At 35.7% G+C, this 12,761-nt stretch overlaps 1 protein-coding gene across 1 annotated transcript in view; it reads right to left on the bottom strand.

Moving 5' to 3' along the window:
* LOC145986562 (adipokinetic hormone/corazonin-related peptide receptor variant I-like) overlaps nt 1-12,761 on the bottom strand; it is a 65,763-nt gene that overhangs the window by 694 nt on the left and 52,308 nt on the right. The window contains exon 5 of the mRNA XM_083120719.1: nt 2,331-2,466. Within this exon, the coding sequence (XP_082976845.1) occupies nt 2,331-2,466 (136 nt within the window). The remainder of the gene's footprint in view (nt 1-2,330; nt 2,467-12,761) is intronic.

Here is a 12,761-nt window from a genome sequence, read left to right as displayed (position 1 = left end):
GTCTATAAGCAGGAGATTAAAAGCGCTTTCTTTCTAATTGTAATTTATCTGCGGGATGCGAATGGATCAATTATGGCAGCGCATTAAGTCGTACATGTGCATGTATTATTCAGATTCAAACAGAGGTAAACTGGTTTCGCAGCACTCAAGACCACAAAGAGGGCATATAAACAGTAATTGAATAGCAATAGGGAGACGAGTTAGAAATATAACTCTCCATAGAAGATAATTATATTCTTATCCAATAGGCTCACGCAAAAAGTGTTCATAGTTATAACAGCATTTTAACCTTATCTATATTTTTTTATGCTAAGAGAGATCGTAAGCATGAAATGCCCTTCAAATTTCATTTAAAAGAACAATGTTGGCAAGTAAACATAACTGAGTTAATCTGCTCACTTACCACACTTGAAATTGAAATATTTAATTGTATTTAGTTATGTCAACTTAGCTTCATATTAAAACATTCATTAACTATTGTTTTATAAGCAGTCATTTGCACAACTTATACACACAAAAGAAAATACACTATATAGAGCCACAAAAATGTTAAATTTCTAAAAATAATGTTTTCAGTCTTCCAACAAACCAGAATTGTTCAATAAAGTTTACTATATCAATTCAAACAACCAATAGAAAGTTGCATAACATTTCGTTTTAATAAGCCTGGCACCTGACACCATTTTCTTGATTATTCCTATATTATTTTAATAGAAATTAACTGAGTACAAAATTTGCTTCTAATTGCTTTGGTGGATTTTCTGCAGTTTGCTTTGTGTGTTGGGAATAATGTTCATCTGATATTCTTTAACTTGTTAGGAAAAATAATAATCGAAGCAACTAACTAGCAATTCTTCTATAAGTTTGAAGATTTATTGGTTGTCAGTTTTTATGATAATGAACGCTGATCTAATCTACAAGAGTATAACCCTATCGTATAAAAACATACTGTTGTTCAATAAATCCAAGAGTATAGAATAATTAGGCTGTACTGTACTTGGCAAAATTCTTAATGCATATTTTTATCAGAAAATTCTGTTTAACACCACACTACAAAATATTACTACAAAGTATATTTTTGCAGCAAAACTTATTTTTCAAAATGAAAAATTATATTTAAAAAATTATAACGCTCAAAATACTTTAGTGGCCATCCGTTTAGTAAGTACAAGAAACATCAAAGTTGTGTCAAAAATATTCTCTACTTTGCATCAAACTATTATGAAAGCTTGTTTCTGAAATCCTTTTGTAAAGACAAGCATTTGGGAATTAACTGCTAACAAACAGATAAAAAATGCTCATAGAAGATAGAACCTTGACAATCAAGGTATCGCGCACAGTAGGCATTTCTACATTTGTGTTCAGTACAATCTATTAGTGTAAGAGAACTACTGTGCACAGTGCAACAAACAATGGTAACCATGCTCATGTGAAGCACGAGGCAAACACCAAATGTGTTGTAAGGAACTTCAATGGAAGTTTGATACTACATGTGGTTGACTTTTATTAATCTAAATCACTGGTGTAGTTGTAGACAGTATAAGAACTAGTGTCTAGTGTGCAATAATAATGTTCAAAATCCTTTAAGTAAAGTCTTCATACACAACAATAATAGCGACGTCAACCATAGAATATTTATTCAAATGCGTTTTGCATAGTGCATACTGTATAACAAAGCAAAGGCGTACTGAGTTTTTTTGATCAACTCAACCTCTACGAAGTACCTTCGAAATAATGATACTGATTGTATAGCACGAAGAATTGACGTTCTTTGGCCACATTTCCTATAACGATAGGCACGTACAGTGGGATCCATGAGTATTACCGTGCAAATTGTCCATCATCATGTTCGTGCACTTTATTTGACCCAATAAGAGCTTCAAGAATTAAAAGAAAACTCAAAACAAGCCGTTGACAACTTCTGCACCAGCATTATGAAAATCCATCGCTTAAAAACATATAGGGTGCAAGAGAAAAGTTAATGAAAATAGTCATGGACAATTTGCACGGTAATACTCATGGATCCCACTGTACATAGATGTAAACGCATGCATATATATACACATATATATCGTTTTGAGTATTATATAAGAAAACCCTCCCTGAAGCAAAGCCTGGCTGAATTATGTTGCTGTTGTGGGGGACAAATGTTTCGTAATTCTGTTTGTAAAAGTATTATAGTGCGTTTGTTCATCTTGGCCTAGCTAAAAAAAATATCAAAGCATTCTGTTTAGCAAAGCGTGGAGTGCACTTAATAATTTCGTGAGAAATGTCTATTTGATAACGACCATCTCGTAGCTATGAGGATCGGTCGTATGCGGTGTCCTCACCTTGCAGCGACGTGGTCGTATGTTGAAGGCGCCGTAGACCACTGGGTTCATGCAGGAGTTGGTGCAGGCGAACATGAAGAGGAACTTCTGAAGTCTTTTATCCAGCTGCTGTGCGGATTTCTTGTCGCAGAAGTACCTGCAAAGGGATATCCAAATGTACCATATGTTACTAAAGAAATGGAGGTTGTGTTTTTATGAGAGGAAAAGACACAACTCGTGCTATATCCGTTTTTTTTAAAAATAATCCATCCTGTAAGAAATTCATGATATAGTTTGAATGCGGTTGCCAACGCATACATGTGGGTTAATCTAAACGATCTGTAAAAGAAAGAATTTAGGAACATTTTGGATATATATGTATAAAAAGAGAAAATGTTAATGTTTTACATGTAAAAGACTCTCAACGTGCTTCTTCACCTGACAAAGCTAAATTAATTGCCATCTTACCTAGAAATACATGTTAAAGAAGAAATTAGAATTATACAACAAGAAAATGCACAATAAAATCAGTAATACGTAGATAAACGATAAAAGAACATATTTAAAAAGTGTGATCTAATTCAACGAAATATTTACTTTATAGTACGCTACTGGTTTCTAATTTCAACTCCATTTGATCTGATGAACTATAATTTTGTGAATACAAGGAGTCAATATTTTTTTAATATTATAATTTTTATAATATTAGATAGTGAATAAAAATTGTATTTGAAAAAATACAATTGACTTTTCCCCATAGGCCTCACGACTATTAAAAGGACATTCAAATTAGAAACCGCAAACAAGACAAAATATTTCCAGTTTTTTTTCTGACTATACTAATTGACATCAGATAACACTGTCTTCCTAAATATTGTGCACATCAAGTTAAACTTCGACTATAATTTCAGCTTTTCCGTACCAAAGAAAGACAATCTTTTTAGGTTTGGACATCTGCCATATCTAATATCAATATTAATTTGATAGCAACGTTGTTTCGAGATTGAGCTGAAAGGATAGCCTTCTTGGATACGCACATTTTAGTCGTGCATTATAGCTTGGTATGTTTTATGAATGGAACCTGCACGTGTACAGTCTGCGGCGATAAAAATGAGGAACCTAGATCCTGAAATACTAGCTTCCCTGCATGGAGTTATGTGTGTTGCCTAACTTCCTATTGAAAATTCCCATTGAAGTTGGCTTATCGCCTTACAGTTAGGCAAAACACACAACGCATTGAAAAGAAGCTGGTATTTCAGGAACTAGGTGTCCCATTTTTATGCCGCTGACTGTACATCTGTTACTTGTACAGTCACGGACACTGTCGGGTTGTAACGAATACATTGATTTTTGGAATTGTTACAACCCGGCAGTGTCCGTGAAGGTACTCTGTCAAATACTCGACATATCTCTGCTTTGTATATATTACTTTTAAAATGAAGATTGTAACAGCATATATTTAGACTCCCGAAAAATTTCATTTTAGAATTGAAGACTAAAATTGGCAAACGCTGTAAGTGCCACAATAATTCAAACACCGTTTTCCACTTTAAACTGTGAAATGTGCCATGCTTTACAATGTGGTAAACGTGAAATGTGGCTGGTAGCCTTCTAAGTAGTTCAAAGGGCGTGTAAAGAGGTCACTAGTGTGTACGTTCTTACGGGCTGATGTGCGGAACGATGCGATTTCCCAACACTTTCGCTTTTGGCACTTACAACGTTTACCAGTTTTAGTCCTAAATTACCAGTGCCATCCCCAAATCTGAACCAGGCCGTCTCCATGTAAACTGAACCCGCACCCTTATGCACACCAGGCAATTTCTTATTCTTTAGCTTTGCATGTACCTTTCTTACTGATTCTTTCGCAGTATCTACCCTGCTGTTAAAGTTATAATTCTGCATATATGGCAACGTTTAATTAAACCAGATTGCAAACCAGATTGCTGGTTCTTGTACAGTGTCTCTCAAAAGTTTTAGGACAACGACATTTTAAACTAGGCAACCCAATTTACACAAGGCGTTGGTGGGTTGCGTGTAGAGTTAGGCTCAATTTCAGGGTTGCCACATGCACAATAGATATTTATAAAATACGCGAAAAAATAAAAACAAGTATTATTGTATAAAATTATTAAAAATATCACTATTATATCGCAATTGAGAAAATTTATTCTCAAAGAAAAAAAATAGGTTTTCTGGTATTTCATCGCTGATGAGTCTACAGAAAGGAAAAGAGGTGAGAGAAAACGAGAGGTGACAAAGGAGAGCAGAAAGAGAAAGCGAAAAGAGAAGAGGAAAAGTAGAGGAGAGAAGAAAGAGAGGAGAGAAGAGGAGATTGGAAGATGATTCTAGGAGAGATGAGGAAAATGGAGCACAGAAGAGAAAAGAGAAGGAAAACGAGATGAGAGAAGAGGAGACGAGAAGAGGGGAGTGGAGAGTAGAGTAATGGAGAGAAAAAGAGAAGAATGAAAAGAAGAGGAGAAGAGTGAAGTGGAGTCTGAAATCTAAGACAGGAAAGGAGATACGAGGAGTGGGGATGAGTGGGATGGAGATAAGATGCAAGAAAAGTAGGGAAGACGATATGAGATAAAAGCAGAGCAGAAGGAGGGGAGATAAGAAGGAGAAGAGAAGAACAGAAGGGACTGAAGAGAAGAGGTAGTTTCAGAAAATATCGTCTCAGCGTCAAGAATTGATGCATTGGTTAAATTATCGACATGAAACATTCAATAACATTTTGAAATGTATTAGAGAATGTATTTGATCGGTTCGAAATGCCTTTTGGGTTCTTTCAGAGCAAGATAAAATCTTCCATGTAAGATCTTTGATTTTACCTGCGATTATACCACTAAAAACATGAATGTAATTTTAATATTTATAAGAATTCTCCAATTTTTGTCCACTTCTCCGTTGAAATGTAGATTTTGTAATTTAATATTTCCCCTTCCCCCATCGTTAATTCCAAACTGAATCATTCCGTTTCACACGGCGTGGACAATGAACACAATGGGATAGGTCTAAAACTTACGAAAATTTTCTGCCACTGGAAGGGTTTGAACCTACGACCATTAGATTGACAGTCCTGAACGGTAAACACTACCCCACAAGCCTTCGCTCCTGAAAGTAAGTAGAAGGAGCTGACCAATGTGAAATGTAGATGCAACTCTCCTCCTACATGTAATGTGCAAACAATACTTGTTTGTAACAAAGAAAACGAAGGTAGTACGACTCGGCGAAAACATTTAATGGAGAATTGCACATGATGAGAACTTTTCATTCGATATTTGCGGAGGTATCCTTCCATTGAACTCGAGTGGGAAAAGGGGTAAAATTAGTATGTAATGAATTGCCACAAATATAAATAGTTATTTCATTAATATTTGTCAATGTCTTTGAAGCAGTACACAATTATCGTTAGAGTATCATAATTCACGATCTTATACATGAAAATATCCCTTTGAACGTGTGTCAATTCATTTATTTGTTTATTTTTTTTATAAATTCCATATGCAGAACAATGTAGCCACTATACACTACTATTACAAATAATGTTACCATGCTCTTGTTTGATAGAAGGGGATTTAAAAAAAAGAAAGAAAAGAATACCTTCTAAGGAGGATCGAACCTGGGACCGTAATCAATGCTTTCAAGAACTCTAACCAATACACTACGCCCTTTGTTTCCCTTGAAGCAACAATTCTTAATTATTCTGTGGCGTCAATATTGTAAACGTTATCCTGCAAAAAGATGTTTAACACTCTGATATAGCTCTGTACTTCTAGAATTACTCTATACACATGCATTTGAAATTTAACTCTGAATTTATTTCTTCGTTGTTAGTATATCTAAGCTTGTGAATATATTTTATTTGTATTTTTATAACGGTTCATGAACATCTACGAAATAGTTCCTTATAATAACCTCCGGTTGACTAAGTTGCCAATATAAACAAATGGAATACAAATTGTCTTCGAGCTTACATTGTTAAAAAGGAGCGGATACTCATATTACTATCCCGATACTTATTCAATAAGGTTTCTTGTTTGTCAGACATTATCACTTAAACTATTTCATGTTGAGCTAGTGCCCAACTTGAAATCTATCATTCTTCAGATTCTCTTTAAAATTCGACTCTGGTCACTTGTAACTTGCTGGGTGCAGACACTGCATCGACAGTGGTTTGCGATAAGAAGCGGCCTTGAATAGCGTGAGTCACTTTAAACGCGAGCAAGCTACGATACCAAGCTTGTCTGCCTTTGAAAACGAAGTCATTTTTTTTCACCGTTTCCGAACGCGATTGCTATTGTAGAAGTATATATTCTCTCAAAAGAGCAAGAAAGGAAATTCAACCAATGTTCTCCCGTCGTTTAAAACCAAATATTATCTATTAAACGAAAAGTTCACGATTGTCACTAAACCTATCTGAACATAAGGTGGATGTAAACAATAAATTTAATAGAAAGATTCTCCAAAATTTCTCTCGCACTGTCTACGTCAGGCCAGTACCCAGGGGGGGGGGGTGCATGGGGTCCATGCCCCCTCGAACCGTGAAATAATTAAATGTGAACCTATCAGTAACTACGAAAATAACATCGTCGATTTTAGAAATGTGTAAAAATTTCAATTTTGTTCTTACATAAATGAATCTGTTTCTTGCGCAAAAGTCTTCAGGGTGCAATATTGGATGGTTTTAGTTTTTTAATGCAAGGCTAGGAAACGTCCGATTTAGTCAGGACAGTGTGTTACTTTCAATCCCTGTCCCGACTTTTTCGAACTGCAATCGTGATGCGAGATGTCTCTTTATTATTGTTTTTTCTTAACTCAAAATTAGACATGTTCTTTATTGTAATAATAATTCCTAGTACGCAACATTTAATTTATAAATATATTATTTTCTAAACATAGAATTATCATGACTTTTCAATGGCGCTTGCACTATTTGAACTATTTTGTAATATCTGTCTCTCTCGCTCTCTCTTATATATATATATAAATTTGGGTCTGGCCCCTTCCTCAAAGAAATCCTGCGTACGGGCCTGGTCTACGCCAATGACAGAAATGCAAGCAATATTTTTATTTATTTTTAACCCAATTAAAGGAATGTGGAAGAATTTAAAAGAAATAAGAAAGGGCGGAACGACTGTTGCTCTACTTTAAAAATTGTTGTTCTTCCAGGAAGAAAAAAAAGAAGGATTTCCTCCAGCACCTTAACACAGTGTCCCACGAGTCTCTCTTGATGAATACTGTCAAATGTGAAGTGATTTTATGAATAAAATTTTCCGCCTGTTTACGTCTAACGTTGGCAGATTTGGTAGTTCTCAAACGGTGTAATTATTTCGTGTTACCTTACGCAAAGATCAAATACATTTCATAAGACTCTTCTGAACACGAGACTTGCGTCAGTAAACAAGCATTTCGTCTGTTGCAGTATCACAGGAAAAGAATATCGTCCTGCAATGTTCAAGCCTCTAGATATTTTCCATTAATAATGTCTAATCACAATAACAAATTTTAAGAAATAACTCGCATTTTCCCAACTACGTACCAAAATTCTCGTTTTTCTTCATCACTTCGAAAATAATTTCTCGAAGATATCTGCTATACTACAAGAAAGCAATCCAAAATTAAAGTAAAAGTTCAACTACATGTATACCCAACGACATTTACAATATTGGAGGGACAGAATATTTTAAAATTGTTGTTTCAATCGAAGGTAAGGGCGTGGTGTAGTGGTTAGAGTTCTCGGTTGGACTGCTAGAGATCCCAGGTTCGATCCTCCTTAGAAGGTTTCCTTTTTTTTAATTCTCCTTTTATTATAAACAAAAGCATGGTAACACTATTTGTAATAGCAGTGTATAGTGGCTACATTATTCTGCATATGGAATTTATAAAAAAAATAAACAAATAAATGAATTGACACACGTTCAAAGGGATATTTTCATGTATAAGATCGTGAATTATGATACTCTAACGATAATTGTGTATTGCTTCAAAGACATTGACAAATATTAATGAAATAACTATTTATATTTGTGGCAATTCATTACATACTAATTTTACCCCTTTTCCCACTCGAGTTCAATGGAAGGATACCTCCGCAAATATCGAATGAAAAGTTCTCATCATGTGCAATTCTCCATTAAATGTTTTCGCCGAGTCGTACTACCTTCGTTTTCTTTGTTACAAACAAGTATTGTTTGCACATTACATGTAGGAGGAGAGTTGCATCTACATTTCACATTGGTCAGCTCCTTCTACTTACTTTCAGGAGCGAAGGCTTGTGGGGTAGTGTTTACCGTTCAGGACTGTCAATCTAATGGTCGTAGGTTCAAGCCCTTCCAGTGGCAGAAAATTTTCGTAAGTTTTAGACCTATCCCATTGTGTTCATTGTCCACGCCGTGTGAAACGGAATGATTCAGTTTGGAATTAACGATGGGGGAAGGGGAAATATTAAATTACAAAATCTACATTTCAACGGAGAAGTGGACAAAAATTGGAGAATTCTTATAAATATTAAAATTACATTCATGTTTTTAGTGGTATAATCGCAGGTAAAATCAAAGATCTTACATGGAAGATTTTATCTTGCTCTGAAAGAACCCAAAAGGCATTTCGAACCGATCAAATACATTCTCTAATACATTTCAAAATGTTATTGAATGTTTCATGTCGATAATTTAACCAATGCATCAATTCTTGACGCTGAGACGATATTTTCTGAAACTACCTCTTCTCTTCAGTCCCTTCTGTTCTTCTCTTCTCCTTCTTATCTCCCCTCCTTCTGCTCTGCTTTTATCTCATATCGTCTTCCCTACTTTTCTTGCATCTTATCTCCATCCCACTCATCCCCACTCCTCGTATCTCCTTTCCTGTCTTAGATTTCAGACTCCACTTCACTCTTCTCCTCTTCTTTTCATTCTTCTCTTTTTCTCTCCATTACTCTACTCTCCACTCCCCTCTTCTCGTCTCCTCTTCTCTCATCTCGTTTTCCTTCTCTTTTCTCTTCTGTGCTCCATTTTCCTCATCTCTCCTAGAATCATCTTCCAATCTCCTCTTCTCTCCTCTCTTTCTTCTCTCCTCTACTTTTCCTCTTCTCTTTTCGCTTTCTCTTTCTGCTCTCCTTTGTCACCTCTCGTTTTCTCTCACCTCTTTTCCTTTCTGTAGACTCATCAGCGATGAAATACCAGAAAACCTATTTTTTTTCTTTGAGAATAAATTTTCTCAATTGCGATATAATAGTGATATTTTTAATAATTTTATACAATAATACTTGTTTTTATTTTTTCGCGTATTTTATAAATATCTATTGTGCATGTGGCAACCCTGAAATTGAGCCTAACTCTACACGCAACCCACCAACGCCTTGTGTAAATTGGGTTGCTTAGTTTAAAATGTCGTTGTCCTAAAACTTTTGAGAGACACTGTACAGTTGTGAGGAGAGATGAATACAACGTATTTATAAGTTTCTTTTTACTTCTAGACTACCAATATCAGTGTTCACTCACATCTACGGTATGAGAACGTGTTTTATCATGAATGAAACGCGACATAGTCCATGTACCTCTGTGAGGCATTGCTAGAATATACCACTCCCGTTCATGATTTACAGTTGTACGTAACAAAACAAAAACTGTAGCAGGATTTCATGTTACAAATGATACACAGCACTAGCAAGGAAGAAACCATACTAACCAACCGTCGTCCCGGAAGTGAAATAAACACAGAGCTGTGACTACACACAGCGAACAATTCTACCGAGTTTTTTTCTCTACTACGCTGCCCGCAGGCCGTTTGCTACTCTGGGGAAATTACAAAACGCATCGCAAAAAGGAATTAACGAGATTTTCTTTCAGATAAATCATCAGGTAATTAACTCCATCTGTTGAGCAAGTGCTGAAACAACGGCGTGAATCCTAATTTTCCGCAAAGAGCGTTTTTCTACTGGCCTCTGCACTTTAATCTTCTTTACAAGAAGGTAAAAACTGGAGTTTAACAGTAATTGCTTGCTTTTTGTCACCGTCTAACTGCAAGTCTCTTTGTACCTTGCGGAGTAATTACTTAGTTTATTTATTTAATTGGGCATAAAAGAAACAAAAGAAAACGAACAAGAAAAATAAAAGCAACGTCCGTAGGCTTCCATGAAGGCACCATTCTAGAATTCCCCTTTTGGATTATCTACTGGACAGTTCTTAAAGAGATGCCTGAAAATGATTTTTATCAACGATATGGGGTTTCACTGCTGCCTAACCTATTCGCATGTGTTTATTTTCAGTGTGAAAAATTACTCCCCGCTGTTATTTGTTTACGTGAGTGGGTTAAACAGGTCAGGTGTGTTGTACACTTCTCAACATCTTATTTGACCGCCCCGAAAGAATTCTAAGTCCCGAAATCGTAAACTTAGCAACATTGCACTTCAGCTCCAGGTGAGAGTAGCCAACTTTGAGTAGGTCCTTCCACTAGACGAAAAACGCTGCGGGGATAGGTTTTCAATTTAACACTTTCCATGAACTTAGAAACTATAAACCGCTATTATAATACACAATCAAACAGAAATAATAAATTGGAAAAAGAACCATGAAGGATATTTACGATTCTGCTTGCTTGACTTGAAATTTGGGAGGTTTGAAACACTGAACAGAGTTTTTCTCCACCTGGATGAAATTGCCATCACGTTTCTGCAGAAACAAGCAAATTTGTGAGGAGTTTATGCGACATTTTATTTACAATACCTTGCATAATATCGAACAGTTCTCAAAAACATATATTTTACACGACTTATCGAGAAAATGTGCTTGAAATACAGGAAGGTGGGAGTCTTCATAAACGTCAACATGTTTTTAAGGGTATAATGGCATTAAGCTAACGTAGAACAGTTGGTTAGGCGCTGCTATCCTCATTTTTCATCAATCGTGAAAGGTGGCGAGTTCAAATCCCACCCTCTCCTCTTTCTTTTTTTGTTTGCTGAAGAGATACCGTTGATATTAGAATATTTAAAAAATGAATCCGATGCACACTTGAGGGACGTTCCTTCTGCACATATTTCCCCTTAGAAGTTGGAGATTTCCAGGATTTAAAGTTAAAACTTTTCTTTTTAGTTATTGTTCATATGTTGTGTTAACACACACATAATGATTAATTCACAAATCACATATATGTATTCAGGATTCAAAATGTAATGTTATTTAAGTTATGTGTTGTTTGTTCTTCACTGACACCTAAAATATTGATTATTTGATTTCGATATACTTAAAAAAGATACACAGTTATGTTAAGTAGTTATGTAGTGCTGTAACGAAGAAGAGCGTTTAATGAGTTCAAATTGCTAAGATTGGTAATTTTATGTCCGTTCCTTCGTAATGACTGTTGTCAATCCCCTCAACATCATCTTACCATGCGTCTAAAACTAATAGTAAATCGCTAATTAACATAAATAAATTGTTAGTGCGACGAAGGCCGATTCGATAAGAAACTACTAATAAGTATTTATATAGTGAGTGACAAACAAAAAATTCAAAACCTCATAACGATCGTTAATTCCTCACTGATTTGTATCCAAAACGTTTGTCTTCTTTGAACAGAAAATAGGAGTATCAGATATAAAAAAAAATTCCGCACTAACTTTGCAATATTCGAAACAACCATTACAGACTAAGCTCTATGTAACTTGATTCTGCGCATTCCATTTCTATCATCGAAATAACTTTCTCTTACTATTTCCTTTCCTCTCGTGAAATACAGACACCAATGTTAACTTCTTAGCACGGTGGATAAACTTTACACCCAACGATATACTCCTGAAAAAATTCCTGCCTAGGTGGAGAATCGAACCTACGACCTCCATCGTAAGAATCAAGCACGCTACCTCTTCTCCAGGTAGCTCATGTTAAAATTTGCTACGAGTTTGAAGAAACCAATTCACATATAATGTCATATCTATAATTTCCTCATGGCATGAGGACACGAATTCAGATAAAATCGAGAAACGCTGAATGGGAAAAATGATGAAGATGTCTATTGGCGTTTTGTCATATTTTGTAAATTGTGTAAAAATTCCGTGTTTTGAACAAGCAATCGATTAGTTACGAATTATTTTGTTGTTTGTTTAAAGTAGGAACAGGAGAGCGAAAAGGAGTCATTTGAACCAGACCATGTTTGACAAGAAACTTCAGCTTTTTTCCAAAGACTGTATGAAATATAAAATATGTGTGAAATTAAAACAATGGAAACCTTGAAAGATAATACTAACGAACTTCAAAGTATGAAAAACATATTTTCGTGGTGGAAAACTCCAAGTCATTTTCGAAATATGAACTTGATAATAATCCAATAGCGCAACAGCCCAATATCGGGCCAATGCTTACCTACCGACTGTTGGCCTCCCTCCCACGCGAGCCACCAAGGGGGCGTGGAGATCTGCAGCCAGACTAGGGGGACGGGTGGTCAGCCCGACCGACCCCC

Source organism: Lepisma saccharinum, chromosome 1 (assembly GCF_977018435.1).
Source record: "Lepisma saccharinum chromosome 1, izLepSacc3.1, whole genome shotgun sequence".
NCBI lineage: Eukaryota > Metazoa > Arthropoda > Insecta > Zygentoma > Lepismatidae > Lepisma > Lepisma saccharinum.
The sequence above is the reverse complement of the archived record's forward strand: the minus strand, read 5'-3'. Positions and strand labels throughout refer to the sequence as shown.